Consider the following 20,722-nt stretch of genomic DNA (forward strand, 5'->3'; position numbering starts at 1 on the left):
TCGTTGCAGTGTAGACTTTCGGGCTTGGGCTGCAGCCCGAGCTTCTGGGTACCTCCCACCTCGCAGGGTCCCAGAGCCTGGGCACCATCCCGAGCCTGGACATCTACACGGCAACGAAACAGCCCCTTAGCCCAAGCCACGGACAAGCTGCAGGTGGTCTAATTGCAGTGTAGAGATACCCTAGGTGTCTTATTGAGGAGTTAAGCTAACTGCATTGTGGGATTTACTGCTGTTCCCATGCAACTTGCAGAACAGAATCTCCCACCAGCAAGTAAAGTGCTTAGCCGTTCATGTAGATTTCCTCCCACAATAGTGACACGCACACATCTATAGGCAGCGCAAATGCCTGCTTGTGAGAGATTGCTTATTAATAATACCAGTCAATAATACTCGCACACCATTCCAGTGCCTTTCCTCTGAGGCTCTCAAAGCACCTAGGAACAATAATTAATGTCGTCTCACAACCCCCTGAAAAGTAGGGAATTGCCACCTGACTTATTTGCTTCCATTTACAGTTATTTCCTTTGGGCACTGTGGTTTCCTGTTAGGGCAAATTGCTGAGCAGGTAACACTGGCTGACACCTTTGGATGGAAAATTAGAGCTTCATAAAACAAGACTCTCACGTTGCTCTCTGACCATGCAGTGAAGTCCTGGCCCCATTGACATCACTGGGAGCTCGGCCATTGACGTCAGGACTTCACCGCATAGGCGTAAATGGGACTGAAGTGGTGTACAGCGCTGGTGCTGGCGCTCTGCACAAGGATGGATTTCAGCACGTGGAGCAGGTGCTGGAAATGGGGCCAGCTAGTCACGGAGGTGAGGGGCGTTTCACTACACAAGCGGCAGGAGATGTGTGAACTAGCTCAGAGGAACCGTAGTTCTAATCAGACTGGAACGAGTCGATAGAGAAACGTAACGAAAAGAACAATACACAACAAAGCAGCTGCCATAAGAAAACAAAGAGACCTTTATATTTTCCAATAAGTTAGTTCATGCAACCCCTACCACAAGCATATGCGACCATACAGCCAGAGAGCCTTTGGACACGACCAAAAGCTGAGACATTGGGATACGTGGGGACGAGAAGATGTCTATATTCTGCATAGGACTACTTGAACAAGCTTCCCCCCAAACGATACTGCTTTCAGACAGAAAATACACAATACTCTATAAAAATTAAGATTTACAGATTTATAAAACAAATAGCTTTTAAAATTAAAATGAAGCAGACCCAGGCTCCAGATGACCTACATTTACACTGAATTATGTTCTTAATCCAATTAAATCATTGTTTTAGGTACACTAAGTCCGGGTGTCCCTGCTGCGTGTCTCAGTCACCCCGTTTCTCTCTTTGACAGCAGTCTTCAGTGGTAGTAGATGCTGAAGGCATGTAAAATATACAGCAGAGCCGTGATAAAAGCAAAGAACTGAAAGGAAAAATGGAAAGAACGTTACTAGGCAATGAAATTACTCTACCGATTTCAGCCTTGTGTTAATCTATGTCCTTAGTGACCCCTCCAATGTCCTTTCTTCAATGGATTTTATGTCCTTAAAATGATCCTGCCAATCTATTAATGAATAAAATCTCAAACTCAAACCGTGGGAAAGCTCCAGAGCACAGTTGACTGGAAATCGGAATTTTCTGTCTTTCCCGTCCCCAGTTGTGAGGAAAAGGCAAAATATCAAAATTTTTCATGGACCTAAAAGTTACAAAAAAATTCAATTCAGAAATGTTGAAACGTTTTTGTTTTGTATCCGCCTGAGCCGCCACAATGCCTCATGGGAATTGTAGTTTGGGTGCTTTGTGCCCCAACTGTCCTATGGCTGGATGACATTTCCCATGGTAAACTGTGGCCATAGGATCCTATGATACTAACTACAACTACAACTCCCATCAAGCACCACGGCAGCTCAGGCAGACTCAGATTAAATGTCACTCTGACATGAAACTAAGTGGTTCAGTTCAGTTTGACAAGCCAAACTGCTTCGATTTGGGATGACCTACCTGACCTGAAATATTTGGCTTTGATTTTTCCAACAAAAAAAACCTGAAAAAATTTCAGCAATGTTGAAACTTTCCCATGGAAATTACACAGGAAATAGAGGTGCCTACAAGAAACTGTGGCTAATCAATACTCTAAGCATGCAACTTACTGAGGCAGCGACATTGATTTGATAGTAACGAGGAATATATTGTACAAGCACTTCAGTCTCAGAGCGGATTGTTGCATTAGCTTGTAAGACCGCCGCGCTCATATAGAAAATTGCAGTGGCTCCATGATACATACTATCCTGCAAAACAAGAGACAAAAGAGGAAGGTTTGTGATGTTGAAATACACATTCACAGTGCAGGTACCTCCTCCTCACTTACAGGACAGCTGTATTTTCCAGCTCAACAGCATAGCTATGGCCCTTCAGCTGTCCGATGTCGGCTTTTCAGTTCTACAAAAGTGGGAAGGATGATGCCTGCATGACTCAAAAACATCTGGAACAATTTTTCTCAAATGTTCCACAGCAACTAAATCTTCTTTGGGCTGGGACCAGGCATGTGACAGTCAAGCCCAAGAGGAAACATTTTCCAAGTCACAAGCAACTTAAAAGAGTTGGTTTAGCATGAAAGTGTCTTCCCAGGCTTGCAGTCAGTGATGCTATACCATTAATAGAAGCAAAAGAGTACATTAATGGCTCGTTAAGTTTTCACAGTTAATCACAAAAAGATAGGAAAAGCCCAAGTTAAGGTTCAACAGTATCATTAACTCACTGTATATTTTATTGTATATGTTTACTAGACATCTGCTTATATGCCCTACATCATCTCTACACGCTCTCAGACAATGAAATTACCCTCAGAACATCCCTGTAAGGCAGGGAAGTATTGTTAAGCCAATTGACAGATGGGGAGCAGAGAGACATACTCCAGCTCACCAAGGAACTCTATAGCAGAGCCGGGAATTGAACCCAGATTTCCTGATCTCGTGCCTTAATCACACACCACCAACTTTCCCCTCGAGTGTAGTGTTTCAAAAGGCAATATGTTATCTAGCAGGAAACAAGAATGGAAAATGCTGCATATGTTCAATGTAGCTGAGGTGTTGCTGCTGTAAGTGTAGATTCTGCATGTCCAACTCGAGGTAAGCAGAATCGTTGGGGCATTGCGAGTTCCTACCGTTTCTGCTGCTCTGGTTTGGGCACAGAGGGAGGTTTTTGCAAGACTGGCTTAGAGCAGTTGCCCATCACGTTACGTTGGGATGGCTCCTTTCTTTTAAGCAGCAGCTTAGAATCTGCAGACAAATGCGACCAACATCACAAAGGCTCTGAAATCACAATGCCAAGGCTACTGTTCTATTAGCACCTCAGAGCCCCAGTCTTGTCACACCGCTGTCTTGAGCTGCTTTTGCGCTAGCCCTGCTCAAAAGGACACGGCTCGAGCTTTTGTGTTATTTTCTTTTCTCCTTTCTCTCTCCCATAACTTAAAAATGACAAAAGAGGTTTTCTCCAAACTCGGGGGGGAAAATCACCCCATTTCAGCCCAAATGATAAGCCATGAGCATGTGAAAGTAGATTATAATGAAAACTCTTTTGTAGCCTTAAGTACACCGGGGCGCCTCGCACCCCTGTTATTAACCAACTGGCTTTGTAGCTACAAAGGAAGTACCAAGAGGTTTGAACCAAACACCGGAGGGTTCAGGTGGCCCTGCCGCTAACCTTATTTTCTATATTTTAGTTTAATTGCATCAGTTTCACATGCAATGTTAGAAGAAATGTCAGAAGAACCAGTTAGAACATTGCAGAATGACCTGGGATGATTCCATCTGCCGGACCCTTTGTGTGAAAAGATCAGAAAGTGCAGAACACCTGGAAAGTCAATTCTGAAGTCAACTTTCTGCTTGAGAGGCGAGATCTGAAGCTGGAAGGCAGTCACAGGAATGAGAAGAGCCACCACCGGCAGCAACACCCGGAATAAGTGAGTGTGTTCTTACCACTACTTTCCACGAGTCACTGTTTCTGTGAAATCCAAACAGGTAACACAACAGGAACATCAGGGAGAAGGAAAATGAACTCAGTGAGACATACATAACCCATCCCTGCAGCATAGGGAAATACACTGTGGTGGCAGCTACGAGGATCCAGACCCAGCATCCAAATATCTGCCAAAAACAAACAAGAAACCCAATGAACTCCATTGAGCGAGTCAATTTTGCTCTTGTTCATACATTGCATTTCTCATCGTCCCTAGCTTGGTTGTCTCAATATTAAGAGACAATACACCAGGCCCACCAGCTCTGCACTCATTATTGTTAGTATGATAGCAATGACTAGAGCCTCACTGGTGTCTAGGCCCAATTGTGTTGGGTACTGTAGAGACAGCTGGTAAATTATAGTCCCTGCTCCAGAAAGCGTATCGCCTGTGAGTACTGCCTGGGAGAGGAGTATTGGAATGGCCCCACCCAGAGGAGCCATGATAAAGCCACACCCCGTGAGTATGGACTACATTCTTTGTTCCTGATCGCATCAAGCCCAGTACAAGTTGACCCAACTCTTCAACCAAAACTCAAACTGAGATTTTTTTTTTTCCCCACACAATGCACAGTGAACCTGTGGAACTCCTTGCCAGAGGATGTTGTGAAGGCCAAGACTATAACAGGGTTCAAAAAAGAACTAGATAAATTCACGGTGGATAGGTCCATCAATGGCTATTAGCCAGGATGGGCAGGGATGGTGTCCCTAGCCTCTGTTTGCCAGAAGCTGGGAATGGGTGACAGGGGATGGATCACTGGATGATTACCTGTTCTGTTCATTCCCTCTGGGGCACCTGGCATTGGCCACTGTTGGAAGACAGGATACTGGGCTAGATGGACCTTTGGTCTGACTCAGTATGGCTGTTCTTATTTTCTTATGGGATGTCTTCCTAAAAGATACATTCTAATTCAGCTACAAGTTATTGGACTCAATAGTGTTCACTTATATAGCAGAGCAGAATAATTATCTCTACCGCAGGAATCACTGGGTGAGATTATCTGACATACAGGGGTCAGAGTAGATGGTCACATTGGTCCCTTCTGGCCTTAAAAAGCTATGACTCTATGAAAAAGCAGACATGATCCTTTTTCAACATCCAAATCTTGTTTTTTGGTTAACTTTAAAATGATGACTTGCCAGTTTCATGTCTCTTTTCGCTTCTAGCCAGGATCAAATGTGGATGGGCTGAAGTACCAAGGAAAGACACAAGAACGTTCTGACCAGAAGCATCAGCAATCTCACAAGCAATCAGTTCTCCACAAGGGTTCCAGCATAATTTGGCAGAGTCAAGAGGTTTGGATAAGCTCTAGTGTTTTTTGGATCTTTACCCCAGCTGGGTCCTCTGCAATTCATCATTGGTGTATGTTACTCTGTGATCCAAATTCAGCCTGTCAGATTTCTGAAAAATCCTTGCCAAACTCACAATATGAATGCAAGGAATTTCTCAAGTGAAAAACAGTAGGAGATCTATAATGTCTGCTGAGCAAGAAGAGGAATGGGAACACAGTCATAAAATACCAGGCACCGGCATATACTGCAGAGCACAAACTTGGAAAGGTTCCTTCCTATGCTACTTTTCCTGGCTGATATCATGCAGCCGGTATATCCCGGTGAGAGACTGTGGAGAGGGATTTTATTAAGGGGGAAGGGAGCAAATGCCATGTAGAAACGCGGATGAAATTCATACCAAAGTACAAATGGTATTTCCACTCTCCCACTCTACGAAGTTAGATCCTGAGATTTGCAGACCTCTCTCTGATTCAGTGAAGGGGCAATAGATGAAGGGAGATAAACACAATGTACTGCAGGCCTTCAATCACATCCAGGGCCGGCTCCAGGGTTTTTGCCGCCCCAAGCGGCGGGGAAAAAAAAAAAAAAGCCGCGATCAGCGGCAGCTCCACCGCACCGCTTTCTTCTTCGGAGGCAATTCGGCGGCAGGTTCTTCCCCCCGAGAGGGACAAAGGGACCCGCCGCCGAATTGCCGCCGAAGAGCCCAACGTGCCGCCCCTTCCCCTTGGCCGCCTCAAGCACCTGCTTGCTGAGCTGGTGTCTGGAGCCGGCCCTGATCACATCCAAGGCTGGGACTTGCTCCTGTTGAAGTCAGTAGCAGTTTTGTCTGTGATTTCGAAGGTTGCTGCTGGGAGCTATGTATGTTGGAAGAGCAGGTCATTTTTTTTTTAGGTGGCTTAATATGGCCTTAGAAGCCTGTTGTTAGATATTCATATTTTAAAAACTTGACCAGCAAGCCTTGTTTCTTGAAAGCTAGCTCTGGTTGGCCTCTGCCTCTCAAGTTCAGAGTACATTAGTCACAACCTCACAATATTTAATGCCTGACTGGAAAGTGCTTATCTACTCCATTATTGCCATTTATTATTTGTATTACGGTAGTGGTTAAAAGCCCTAGTCATGGACCAGACCCCCGATGTGCTAGGCGCTGGACAAACACAGAACAAGGAGACGGTCTGTGCTCCAGGGAGCTCACAGTGTTGAGGACGGTGGTCCAAGAAGCTGTACAGCATAGCAAAGACTAGAATATGGTTTGGAGACGTGGCAATGACATTTGAACATGAGAGGAATTCAGTGTTGTTCCCGGTTATGTGGCGTATTATGTTAAACCAGGCCATTTTCAAGCAAAATGGTTTTTGCTGCGAAAGAAGGCTCTGCAAACCGAAGTCTTGTGAAATTTCTTGCAAATGCCAATTTGGAGGTGGGGAGGAAAGGGGGAGGTCTATGAAAATGGGCAAAAACTTTCTGCATTTTCACACAGGTCTGTTCCATACGGTCATGAGTTTGTCCCTTCATAGCCCTTATCCTCACCCGACTGTGCAGTGGGACTCCGTAGCATGCCGGGCAATGCTATCCCCCCTAACAATCACTATCCTACCGCCAGCCTTGGCTACGTGGCCTTGAGGGCCAGCGCTGCTGAGAGCACGTCATTCTTTTGCCAAGCGGTGGTGGATTATGGCTTTGCTCTTTGTGAAGGATGGCTGGGATGATGGAGCCCGACTCCGCGCACCCTTCCCCACAGTGGCCGAACGGCGCCACGAGAATAGCCAACAACAGACAACGGCGTGTAGGAAACATTATTCACACCCCGTTCACCCCCTCAGCTGTCATTTCTTCGACCTGCAGAGCATACGCCGTGGGAATAAGAGGCCAGGAGCGGCTAAGCCTCCCCAAACAGCTGACTCGCTGCCTTTGGAGCGCACTGCTGCCGAAAAGGTGGGTGCCCCAGCTGTGGCCCTGCCTGCCCACCCTGCTCTTCCTCTTCCCGTCCCTGTTCTGCCTGCATGGGAGCCTCACGGGAGGGGGTGAAGAGGCGGGCGAGCGAGGGGTGAGCAGCCAGCAGGCTCAGCTGCCCAGCCGGTGGGCGGGGAGGGGGCAAAGTGGCAGGTGGGGAGGGAGACGAGTGGGGCTGGAGCAGGGGCGGGCCTAGGAGTGGGGCCAAGGTCTGGGCACGTGCAACCTCCCCAAATGGAGGAGTCACGTGCCACCCATGCTGCAGGGTATTCAACTTCCCTTTCAAAGCCATCCGTGCTCCTGACTCCCATCCCTGTCACTACATTGAAAGTCACAAATGTCAGGGGCCCATCCAGTGCCCAGGGAAGTTAATGGAAAGGCTCCCACTGAGAGCTGGACTGGGCTCACGCGGGATGGGAGAAGGGTGCAGTGCTCATGAGTGCCTCTCCCAGGACGTGGTCTTTGATTCCTATGGTCAGCGCCCATCGTGGAGAGAGAACGGGCTTCCAGCATTCCCTCTGGGGAGGAGAAGAATGCTGCCGTTGTGAAATAGCTCGAACATTGTTCTAATCCTGGCCAGCGAGGGCGTCACACTCTGCTATGCACAAGCAGCATAGGTGGGACCGTTTATTTATTTATTAGCCATGACAGGCAATTTAGAGGGGATAATTGCATTTTTCAAGCTGTTGAAACCACTTGACCTTCATCTTTGTGCTGCACAATCCACCCCGAGGCACTAACTGCTCAGAAATGCTGCGCCCGTCATATCTTACTGCTTCCCTAACACACTCTCCCTCCTGTCCATGCAGCCTCCCACTCGGATCTCCACCCCACCCCACCCACTGCTGCACCCAACTCAACAGACTCAAGCAGACGCTTTTCATTTTTCAGTGGTGAGCAAATCAACCACTTCACAATTTGTTTACTTGTATTCAACTTTCAGGAATGCCCAACTGAATGGAGTAAGACTGGATCTAGAGACCTCTGATGACTATATTAATGAGTCTAAGAGTTGATTTATGAACTCTAGATGGCAAGAGATCCTAGACCTTAATTATTCTGGAACTTTCAGATGGAAGAGGAGGGAAAAGGTCTGAATCTAGGCACACTGGGTTCCTTACTAAAGGTAAAGGTGTGGGATAAAGCCTCAAGAACAGCATCAAACTGGGAGGTGGTTACCATGCATAGGTGTTGGCCTTCCCTTGTACAGGCTGCAGAACAGACATTCTGTTATGTGAAGGATAAAATTAAATGTAAGAAAGGAAATAATAATCTGCCATCGACCCAAGCTTACCCGGTGTCACCCATCTGCCACATGGAGACCCTTGTAGCTCTAATATACTGCAAATCCTCCTTCAGTGGCTGTTTCTTTTGGTCACAGGCTCATGCTTGTCAGTCCTGGATGGACTCTCTCTGCCTAGATCAAGGCTATTATTTGTGTGTCGTTTCAAGTCCTGTGTTTGCTACGGCCTTTGAACCAGGTCACATCGATCTGTGGACCTCTTCCCGGGAGTTGAAAACCTCTGCGGTGAAGCACATTCCCCTCCATTATTCCTCAAGCTCATTGTTCTCTTGCTGTCCAGGGTCGCACATGGAACACTGGCATTTGCTAACTTTTGAGTGCTTGGCTTTGTGACCGTCACGTTCTTGTGACATAGCATTTGGTGGTGGTGTCTGTAATATTTCATTGCAGGGGCTGGGGAGGTATTGAGCTGTGTTATACTGCTGCTACAAAAGCCACAGAGAAAGCAAAATACATCAAAAGACTTGTTACCGGCATTGTTTCGGCGTTAGTGACCCCCATTGTCTTTACTTCCGTCAGGAAGCGTCCTTTGACTTACCCAAATCGCCAGGAATAGAGTCTCTAACAAGCTCACAATTCCATATAACATTTAGGAGCCAGGAGAGTTACACCAGCATCAAAGAGGTGTGAGAGATCTAGATCTCCTTATCTGATGCATAAGCAATGAGAGACTGATCCGAGGCCCGTTGTAGTCAATGGAAAGATTCCCATTGACTTCACTGGGCTTTGGATTGGAGAGTCTTATAGCTTTGTAAAACACAGAGGCTCAAGGGAGCATTTCTTTGGTTCAGTCCACAATGGTTTTACTTTCGGGGGGCGGATCAAAACATCAAAGTGAAACCCAAGTCAAAACTCCAGTCAGTCACCATGGTGGGATCACATTGAAAGGAACCCCCTGAGCTGGCTTAGGTTCACACGAAATGCTAACAAAACCCTAGCAAACCTTCTAGTGGACTTGGTGTGAATCTTCAATTTCTGATCAAACCGAAAAACAGGTGAGCATCAGCACAGCTCTATCATACTGCATGCGCTTAAGGAGGGTGTGTCTGCCTGGGTGCTTCCCAAGTCATCATTCTTTTGGGAAAACAGAAGAAAATGGCCAGGTGTGAAACAGATTGTGGGTCTTCCCGCGTAGTACCACCAGGACTGGTTACCACAGTGTGCACCCAGTTCCTCTGTCCCATGTTCGCCATAGCTCTCTGGTCACCTGCCGCTTCTACTCCCCTTATCCCAGCCCGTGTTTAAAGACAAAGAAAAACAGACCTGATTTTTGGAAATGTTCTACTACCAGTAAAAGACCAATAGAAATAAGGTGAACTATGGACTGCAAAATCAGCAGAACCCATTGAAGCAGGAAGGCAATGATGAAGCAGGGCATGTGTCAGATGTGACTCTGAAGTCAATCAACAAGGATGAAATAGATCACAAGTGAGAGAAGAATACATGGAAGATCACAGATGAGGTTTTTGGACAAGAAAGTGTAGTTAGAATTTGATGTGATTCAACAGGCCTTGTATTGCAGAAGGCAGCAGAGGGAACAGCACAATGTAATGGGGTTCAGAGGGAGCTCCCTGGACAATTCATTTGAAGCAATTCCAAGGAGCCCTGTACCCAACTCCTCTTTATTAAGTGGATCAGGCATTATTAGGTTATACAGCAAAGCAACCAGAATTTCTAAAACCAAACACCTGGAAGGGGGAGCCTATGGGAGATACCAGCAGAACCACCTAGATAGCCAGAAACCTTGATGGCAGATGGAAAATATCAGTCATTGGACAAGCCTCAGAACTTGTATGCAGCATAATTGTAGCCGTGTCCCAGTCTCAGGATATTAGAGAGACAAGGTGGGCGGGGTAACATCTTTTAGTGGACCAACTTCTGTTGGTGAAAGAGACAAGCTTTAGAACTACACAGAGCTCTTCTTCAGGTCTGGGAAAGGTACTTCATCTTCAACCTTAAGCATATTCTCACCAGCAACCACACACCGCACCATAGTAACTCTAAACTCAGGAACTAATCCATGCAACAAACCTCGATGCCAACTCTGCCCACATATCTACACCAGCGACACCATCACAGGACCTAACCAGATCAGCTACAACATCACCGGTTCATTCACCTGCACGTCCACCAATGTTATATATGCCATCATGTGCCAGCAATGCCCCTCTGCTATGTACATTGGCCAAACTGGACAGTCCCTACGTAAAAGGATAAATGGACACAAGTCAGATATTAGGAATGGCAATATACAAAAACCTGTAGGAGAACACTTCAACCTTCCTGGCAACACAATAGCAGATTTTAAGGTAGCCATCCTACAGCAAAAAAACTTCAGGACCAGACTTCAAAGAGAAACTGCTGAGATTCAGTTCATTTGCAAATTTGACACCATCAGCTCAGGATTAAACAAAGACTGTGAATGGCTAGCCAACTACAAAAGCAGTTTCTCCTCCCTTGGTGTTCACACCTCAACTGCTAGAAGAGGGCCTCACCCTCCCTGATTGAACTAACCTGGTTATCTCTAGACTGATTCTTGCCTGCATATTTATACCTGCCTCTGGAAATTTCCATTACATGCGTCTGACGAAGTGGGTATTCACCCACGAAAGCTTATGCTCCAATACATCTGTTAGTCTATAAGGTGCCACGGGACTCTTTGTTGCTTTTTACAGATCCAGACTAACACGGCTACCCCTCTGATACCTGTACTTCATCTTGTACTTAGCTGTGATGCTGGGAGTATCTTTCCCAACCCGAAGAAGAGCTCTGTGGGGCTCGAAAGCATGTCTCTCTCTCACCAACAGAAGTTGGTCCACTAAAAGATGTTACCTCACCCACCTTGTCTCTAGAAGCCACAGAAGTGACCATTTCTTGAGTAGTCTTTTCATTGGAACTGATACCTCCAAATCTTCAGGCCTCGCACTTCCCATGGAAATAGTTACAGATCTGTACTGTACCCTGCAGATATCCCCACAGATAATATTTCTAGTATTTCTATTTCCTCTCTCACAACCACACAGAGCTTAGGCAAGAAGATTCATACTGAGAAAGTAGGGCAATCAGGTAGTTATCATAGGTACCTGGACACAAATGCAAGAAGCCTGGGAAACAAGTGAAATGAACAGAAAGGCTGAAGTGAACAATGAACATTGGCCACTGTTGGTAGACAGGATACTGGGCTAGACGGACCTTTGGTCTGACCCAATATGGCCGTTCTTATGTTCTTAAGAAAAACAACGCATCTGATTTGGATTTCCGCACTACTGTAACTCCCGTTGACTTCAATAGCTACTCCTGATTTTCACAAGGCAGTGACATCAGGATCAGGCCCAAATTATTCACCCAGGAGGTGATACCTGGCCCTGCTGAAGTCCATGGTGGTGGTGGTGGTGGGGGGGGGGGGGTTTGCCATTGATTTCAATAGAGTCAGGATTCCACCCTTTGTCTTGTAGTACAAGCATTTCACAGGTAATGCTCCAGGCAGTGTTGGCGGGAAAATGGTGTAAACCAGAACATTGCCACCTCTCTCACTCTTTGAATGTTTGCTTCTAGCAAAGCCGCTCAGATCAATGATGTAAACGCAATACATACTTCGCAAAGGTGTTCCCAGACCCACCCTGAGCTATAAAAACACTGCCAAGAAAAATCTGACATTGAACTTTTCACCAACACTGTTACATTAGTTTGTTTACTCAGGGCTCTCCTTCCATTTCTAGCAACAAAGCCAGAAGCAACCTGAAGAGAGGCACTGACCCGCCCCCAGGAGCAATCAGACAGGTTTTTCGGAACGAGAAAGAAATCCATTTCACCTTTAAAAGATATTAAATTCAGAAATCCAGTAGCTCTCTGAAACTGTAGATCTATGGCATCAAAAGCCTTATATTGATCTCAAAGGAACCCTGATCATTTGAGACTTTCATTAGGACAAGGATGATGTGGGAAGGGAAATGTTGCAGATGTCGTGTTTCCGGGATCTGACTTTGATTTCCTTCCTTTCCAGTCCTGTCCCAACATACTGCGTCTGCATATTTGGATCTTGGGCAGGCAACGTTTCAGGCATTCTGATGGTGTGGTTTGGAGAGGATTTGCACTTGCAGAGTTATAGGGAAGCTGTCAGCACTGCTGACAGACTGATACAGATAATCTTTAGAAAAACTTTTCAAAGATTGTACTGTAAAGCCAGCGGAGATAGGACCTTTCGGACCCTCCGTTCGCAGCTGTCAGCCGAGACTCTGAGAGTTTAAAATAGCCAATCTTCTCCTTAGAAAAGAGATTTTCTGTTTTTCCCAGGGGTTGTGGGCTAGAGCCCTAGATATTCCCCCATTTATTCTTCCCACGGAGTCTCATATGCCAGCCTTACTTTCAGAAGTGTGAACACCTGCAGCTCCCACGGTTCCCCCGCTAGGATGCTGAGTGTACAAAAAGAGGCACAGTTGCCAAGGTGTCGTGCGAGATGAAACACACACACACACACACACACACACACACACACACACAGAGATACTACATGGTCTCAACCTGTCCCCTCTCTTCTTTTCAGTGCTCCCCTACACGCTTTATCCAACCCCCCTGCTTTCTCTCAGCAACTCCAGCCGCTAGCAGAGTCCTTCTGCCCCAGGACAGAAGCATGCTGGCGCTGCACACCTCTGCAGCCTGCCTCGTTTTCATGCCGAAAGAACCGCCCCCACCGCTCACGCACAGACTTTCTCTGCCTCAGCAGCTCATCTGTTCGCTGTATCCCTAGTAGCTGTTTACGAGGGTGAGTGGGCCCTGGCTTATACCTTCTATTTCTAAGCAAAGGTGGCTTTCTAGTGGGTAGAAGCACAGGGCTGGGAGTCAAATGTGGGTTCAGTTCTCAGCCCTGCCACAGACATAGTCTATCTGTGTGACCTTGGGCACATCACTTAATCTCTCTGTGCCTCAGTTCCCCATCTGTACAGTGGGGTTAACTGCACTTCCCTGCCTCCCCGGCATATTACAAACCTTCCATCGACGTGCCGTGGCTCGAAGATGCCCTAGAAGGGCAGGGTAAGATTATTATCGGTGCCAGGCCTTTATAAAGCATATGTTTCTCAACCCACACCCAGCACCTTCAAAAACGAGTCGGGTTTTTTGTGCCACTGCTTTCCTGTTGTATCATTACCCTTCAGCGAGGGAAGGCGTTTTCGGGAGGTGTGCATAAGGAAGGAACGTTCTCATGCATCTCACTGACTTAAAGGAGGCTTGCATGCAGGCGGTCCAGGATTTCATACCAATAAACCCTACAGTCAATGTGTTTGCTACGATTAGCAGATCTGTGACTACAGGGGCCTGTTCTGAACTGTAGTGCTAAAGATGTGCCCTACCCTCGTGGAAGGGAAAGCTCCACAGAGAGTGTCCAAACAACATGCATGTCACAGAGAAGAGAGTCCGGCTGATGTACAGGGTTTCATACTGTGGGTCGTGACCCCCTAGCACAGGTCAAGGGATGTCATGCAAAAATTATAAAATCTGGCAGTATCATTGCCTAATTTACATAATGATGATCAATGGATACACAACATAAAGCCTAGAAGGATGTGTCCCTTAAAGACCCCCTCTTGCCATACCTGGGAATCCGGGCCCGTGGCTCAGGGCAGAGTGCAGGCTGTGTGGGATGGCCCTTTAAGGCCACCATAGAGTTGTAACCCATAGGGATCCCCGGCTGGCCCCAAAAGGGAACCAACCCTGCCCTCCAAGCTCCAGCTGGCGGCAGGTCAGAATCAAGGCCCTGGATTCTATTCGCAGTTCTGCCCTTGGGTAACACACCTGTGCCTCAGCGACAGCAGTGCCACTCTAAAATGATCTAACCACAACTTTACCTCCGGGCTCAATTACTTGTGCGCAAGGTGCTTGGAGATCTTCAGATAAAAGGTCCCAGAGGCATGCAACAGGGTATTACCAGTCTTTTGCAATCAGCCGGCAGGAACCGGAGTAGGAGGAAAAGAGCAATTCTTCCCTCACACCAATCCCCTTCCTTAGTGTTTGCACTGCATTGTCACCAGCCCCGCCACTGTGAGCGCTTGGGTACCATGGTATTTGGTAGTGCTCGTAACTGCACCAAGCCCCCTAAAGGCAAGCGCCATCACCTCCCACCTGGGTTCACCCAGCCCGGACACTCACATGCAGGGGGACACGCACGAAAAGGCCCTTGCTCGCCGTCCAGCAGAGTCACGCCACAAGACACGGGCAGGGTAGCTGTGCTGAACTGTGGATACCCAAAGGGCATCAGACAGTTAACCAGCCTGGTCATGACCACATGGTCACAGTCATCCCATCTGCTCTGGCCTGGCCTGCTCCCCACAGGTCCCTGCTCCTCGTGTTAGCCCAATGGCTGTTTGGGGATCTTAGACCCACGTCCGTATGAGTCAGGGTTGCAGCACTCCCCCAACATATGCTAAGCCCCCCAAAACTAAGTTAAACTGGGGTGTTTCATTTGCAAGGCCTCTCTGGAAAGTCTTCACTTTCTTCAGGTCCAGGATTAGGCCCAGGTCATCTGTCACCCTGGGGCACAATGACCCAGCCTACCTGCTCCTTCTGTCTATGGCAACATGACATAAAAAGACACCCTGTCCCCACCACAGGTCCTGGCTTTGAATGGTAATATCCATTTTCTACAGATGGTTCCATCTGAATGAGATGGAGTAGGGAGACTAAATGAAACAATCAATAATCACCTAAAGCAGCAGTCTGTTGCTTAAAACGGGTATGTTGCTGCCTAAAATATAGGCAGAGCTGGTCTTGCCGATAGTTACGGTGTCCCGACACTTTCCATTTCCCTGTGTTCATGGGGACAATGAGGATAAAACAAAATATTGACTAGCTGCTCATGAGCGCCGCCCAGCCTGTGCACGGCATGAGGCAGGGTCCTCTGGGGGAAAACCAGCATGTGATCATGTAATTACAGACTGTATCATCATGGATACACACATAGGGGCCAAACTGCACAGACAGCCTTCATTCCGGCATTTCCTGACTTCGGAGTCCTCGGTTTGCAGCCTGAATGTTCTTTTGATGTTTTTTTGTGTGCATGTCATTATATATTTAGGGCCTGAGCCAATTCCCATTGGTGGCCACGGAAAGACTCCAATAGGAGTTGGATCAGGCCCCTAGAGCAGGGGTTCTCAAACTGGGGGTCGGGACCCCTCAGGGGGTCGTGAGGTTATTACATGGGGGGTCGCGAGCTGTCAGCCTCCACCCCAAACCCCGCTTTGCCTCCAGCATTTATAGTGGTGTTAAATACATTTAAAAAAAAATTAACTTATAAGGGGGGTCGCACTCAGAGGCTTGCTGTGTGAAAGGGGTCACCAGAACAACAGTTTGAGAACCACTGCCCTAGGGTACATCTACACTGGGTAGACAGACTAACGCTAGCTCCACTTGATCGAGCGTGCTAAAAACAGCAGCATGGCTGCTGCCGCACAGGCGGGCGGCTGAGATGAGCCGCCCGAGTCCGCGCCTGCCCAACCCCTGACTAGCCCAAGCCACCGCCCAGGCCAAAATGTGCACACAGCTCTTTTTAGCACGCTAGATCAAGCGGCACCAGGTTGACAGATGTGCACTAGTGCCGCTTGATCTAGCGTGCTAAAAATAGCTGGGTGCATGTTCTGGAGACCCAATTTTGGGTTGGGACCCACAGTTGAGAAACCCTTCAGCCCCTGCCCCCATCTCTACATCGATCCCTCTAAGCTCCTAGCCCCTCTGCCCCTCCAAAATCCTGTCTTCTTCATCCCCTTCTGCTCCTCTCCCCTGAGCTTCTACCCCTGTCCCAACTCTGCTTCTATCCCCAATGCCCCCAGCCCGTCTCTCTCTCCCCAGCCCCTGCTCTACTCATAGCCGCTCTCACCCCGTGTGCTCCCATCCCAGCTAGACACCTCGTCCTCCTCTTCCACGGAGCCTGGTGTCCAGCAGGAGGCACTGCAAGCACAGCAAGGCTGTCTCCCTGTTCTCAGTTCCAGGGCCTGGGGCCACAGCCGCCTCCAGCAGCCAGGAGGAGTATTTGTAGGGAAAGTCCTGCTCAGCTCCTCCATTCCTATGATGGTACCTGCTCAGTCATCACACACAGGAGCTGGGAGGGGATGGAGCATGCTCAGTTAGGGTTGCCAACCCTCCGGGATTGCCCTGGAGTCTCCAGGATTTAAAAATTAATCTTTCATTGATGATGATGTCATGTGATGAAACCTCCAGGAATACGTCCAACCAAAATTGGCAACCCTATACTCAGTGCCAACGGAAGCTTTGGAGAATTTAGCTGTCCGACTCTAATAAGCCTCTTCTGAGCCTTTATGAACTGCAGTTCTCAGGGGCTCATAATCTGGGCCAGTTCTGGCAGATTTTCTTAGGGATGGCAATAGGCACCTCCCAGACACCAGCGTGGTTCCCCCTGCCATGTTTCAAGTCCCTGCTCCAAAGCACGGAGCTGCTAGAGCTTCCCAGTGAAATAGCTGTACACTTTCTTTTTTTTTTTATAACCTGGGCAAAACCACGTATTTTTCACTAGCCTCGTTCTTGGGAAGGGCAGAATTCTTTTCGCTAAAACTTTCCCATAAAAATCAGTCTGAGGCAGACACCAAGCATGGAAAAACTCAGCCACAATGGTTTGGAACAGTTAACAACAACTGAACAGGGTCTTATAGTGGAAAATGTTAGGCAACCTTAACGATAAGCATTGATACCAGCTCCACCTACATTCCCACATTTAATGCTTTATACATGGGAAGTAGGGGTACTGTATTAGGGAGTTTTGACGTGGCACAATGAACATGTTATAGCAGCTCAAAAGCAACCATTGTGATGTGTCCATGTAGGCGCCTTTTATTGTATATAACGTGTAATATCCTCTAATATTATGCGTGTTATTGGGTATTATTCACACACCAGTTCAACCCCATTGGGCCCAGTTCAGATCTCACACCATTATAAACGGGGAGAAACTCCACTGAAGTCACTGGGAGCAACATCAATTTAAAATTGTTAAGAGAGGAGACGGGAACTGATTGACTTCAGCCAACGTCACTCACTTCTGGTTTATGTCTTATGTTCCTAAAAGCTCATGCTTCAAGGTTTCATCCAGCCACCAGCAGGGGTCAGGAAGGGATTTTTTCCCCCTAATGTATTCTGGGAGGGTTCTTTTTTTTAATCTCCTTCCTCTGAAGAATCGGAGTTGGCCACAGCTGGAAATGGGACCCTAGACAGGGAGGCACTGAGGTGGCACTGCACATTCTCTCTCTCTCAGGTGCTTGCCTGGTTGGTTCTTGCTCACATGCTCAGTGTCTAAGTGATCACCATACGTGGAGTCGGGAAGGAATTTTCCCCAGGTCAGATTGGCAGCGACCTTGGAGGTTTTTGCCCTTCCTTTGCAGCATGGAATGTGAGTCACTTGCCAAGATCATCTCACTTAAGCATTTCTCTGGCCCTGCACCCGAGTCCTCCTGTTCTCTGCCTGTCTTACCGTCTAGTGTCCTGTGAGCTGTCATAGTTTGGTCTCATTTCGGCTGTTGGGATGAGTGGGCCAGGACTGGGTGGTGGTGATGGCCTGTGAGATACAAGAGGTCAGCCTAGGTGAGCTGGAGGCCTTAAACACTGACTCTACATTACTCCTGATCTATAGCAGTGTGAGTGGAATATCAGGCCTTATACATCGTGCCAATGCACAGTAAGAATGTGTGAAGGGTTGGGACTTTAGCTTCTCTCTTTCCTGCGTCTCAAAAGGAGAATACCTCCTAAATATGTATACAATACATAACGTGACATTTAAGAACTTCAGAGATGACAGCTATTGTATATACAGAGCACTGGCGGAAGAACATTCTTCCTCTAGAGATACCTGCTTCTCATCTCCAAGAAAGGGGATCCAATCAAGGGATAAATCTTAGATAGCCGCTCCCACTCCCAACAATATACAGTGCTTGCAAATTTGGGGCAATTCAGGTCATTTAAAATAATGGTAAAGGTGTCCAAAGTCACTAGTTCATACTAAAGAAGCATAACAGTGCCTCTGTTGAGACTGAGCAGCAAAAAAGTATTTAAAATGAAAGATAACACATGCTGCAATGAAAGGCATGTCATGATTTACCTCAACGATGCTCGGACCGAGGTTCACGAGCTCAAAGTGGCTCTTTAATGTGTCTCCTGCAGCACTTGATATTAAAACACCAATTTAATTATTAGCCAGTCTAAGTCATTAACCAATCAGGATGCTTTTACTATGTTATTAACCAATTGTAGTTGATAACATAATAATACTTGGTCAGTCATTTTGCTGTGAGAATCATATGTATATATATATACACACACACACACACACACACAATATTTTCCCTGTCATACTCTTTAAATATGAATATATAGCACTATAGTAAATGAAAATGACGTCACACTGCTGTGGCTCTTTTGGGTTATGCTGATCGCTAATTTAGACCTCAGTGCTCAGGAGCTGTGTATCACTGATTTACATGCTATTTTATCAGGGTTGTGTTCATGGTACCACAGTCAGCACTCAGTTTCAGCGCAAAGCCGATGATAAAGACAAGATGCTGATGTTTCTAATGGAAACGTCAGCTTATCTTTTCCTATGGCTGTCTGAATATGAAGCTGCAATTAACAAATATGCCACATAATTGTTTGGGTGGGTGGTGCAGGCTCCATGTTATCACTATGAACAGCCCTTAATGACTGTATTGTATATCAAAGTACATCAATTGCCATATGTCAAGAAAATCTCCCACTTCGTCACACCATAATCTGACTAGACATACTGGAATGCATGGCCAGGACTCTGGACTCTGGAATATTAAGAAAATCTGCCATCGCTTGCATATGACAAAAGCCGACTGCGTGTCTACAACCTTTGATCCCCCCAGAAAACTTCAATAAAGACAGAGAAATACAGCCTTGAAGAAGAAAATGACAGACACTTCTTTAACTTCCAAGATCTGACTTAATACAAAGATAAAACAACTTCTACACCATGCAAGGATGACAAGCTGTTTTCAGTGCTTTCCATTGTTTTGGTTGACTCAAGCCCTGAGACAGACCTTATGATTTTACATGTAAGTAGCTGCAGAAGTAAGCTTTCCCTCCACATAGTTTTCTTCTTACCATGGTTGCTTTTTGTGCTAGTTCTGGATTCCCCCCACCATCACCACCACCACCACCACCACCACACACCCCAATTTGAAATAGCCTTTAGTTTTTGCCATAGCAATCAATCAAACAAACAAAACTTTCAGTATACTTACTAGCTCTGGTAGGATAAAAGCATATGGCACTGTTCTAAATATTTTTGCTCCAGATGGCATGTCAGGTTCTGTGTGGGTAACAGGTGGAGGGAGATCTTTTGATGCCATCTCTCTTCTCTGCTTAGACAGGTAGAGGGTCAGCTCCGCTATCCGTGGTTATCTGTGCAACACCATTGGCATGCACAGCTTAAAGTTCTATCCACTGACACGCCCATCTGGATGTAATCAGTAAAACCAGTTCCAGCCTGGCAGGTCATTCCACTCCTTGCAGCCAAAAGAATCATCAGCTACTCTTTGGCTAATTAAACAAAGGGCTCAGGTGAGGCAAGTACATTCCTTGGAAAGTGAATGAAAGCATGAGTGACAAAGTGGGAATGATTTGTAATATTTTTATGATTCTGATATGTGCCTCAGTTTCCTCCTACACCTTGCACAGCTACCTGGTAGGGAATGGGAGGATTAACTCTGCTGTCAGGGCAAAATACTAGCCATAATGGGTGTGTGTCACCTAGCGGTCTGGGCCATTAAAGAACATGCTGAAACCAACCCAGATCAACAGAGCATCCAGCAAGACAAAGAGACACCCCAATGACTGAACAACCTACACTGAACAGCAGGAAAACCCAGGGAAAGTGCTAGGCGATGGGGACAAGGACTGCCCTTTGGAGGGACTCAGGAGCAATCACCTGGGTGGACAAAAGGGACGAGAGAAGGAGCCAGAGAGGGAGACCATCACCTCATGGCACTGGTTTGACCAGGATGGACTGTGGCGTAACTTCTGCCTCTCTGTGCTAACCCAAAGGACTTTCAGACTCTGTCGCCAGGTGACTAATAAATGGCGACCTTGTTTTGAAAAGGCTGCCTGTGTCGCTGTGAATACTCACTGAGAGAATCGC

At 47.0% G+C, this 20,722-nt stretch overlaps 1 protein-coding gene across 2 annotated transcripts; it reads right to left on the reverse strand.

Moving 5' to 3' along the window:
- Positions 1-1,365: 1,365 nt before the first annotated feature.
- On the reverse strand, positions 1,366-19,934 carry MALL (mal, T cell differentiation protein like). 2 transcript variants are annotated; one of them, XM_065402000.1, is made up of 4 exons: positions 19,827-19,934; positions 3,983-4,150; positions 2,156-2,293; positions 1,366-1,428 (listed from the first exon to the last, which is right to left on the reverse strand). In XM_065402000.1, the coding sequence occupies exons 1-4, from the start codon at positions 19,932-19,934 to the stop codon at positions 1,366-1,368; spliced, it is 477 nt and encodes a 158-aa protein (XP_065258072.1). The 2 variants fall into 2 exon arrangements, with proteins under 2 accessions (XP_065258072.1, XP_065258073.1); XM_065402001.1 differs by lacking the exon at positions 2,156-2,293.
- Between the last annotated feature and the right edge of the window lie 788 nt (positions 19,935-20,722).

The sequence above is a fragment of the Emys orbicularis genome, chromosome 3 (assembly GCF_028017835.1).
Source record: "Emys orbicularis isolate rEmyOrb1 chromosome 3, rEmyOrb1.hap1, whole genome shotgun sequence".
NCBI classification, from domain to species: Eukaryota; Metazoa; Chordata; order Testudines; family Emydidae; genus Emys; species Emys orbicularis.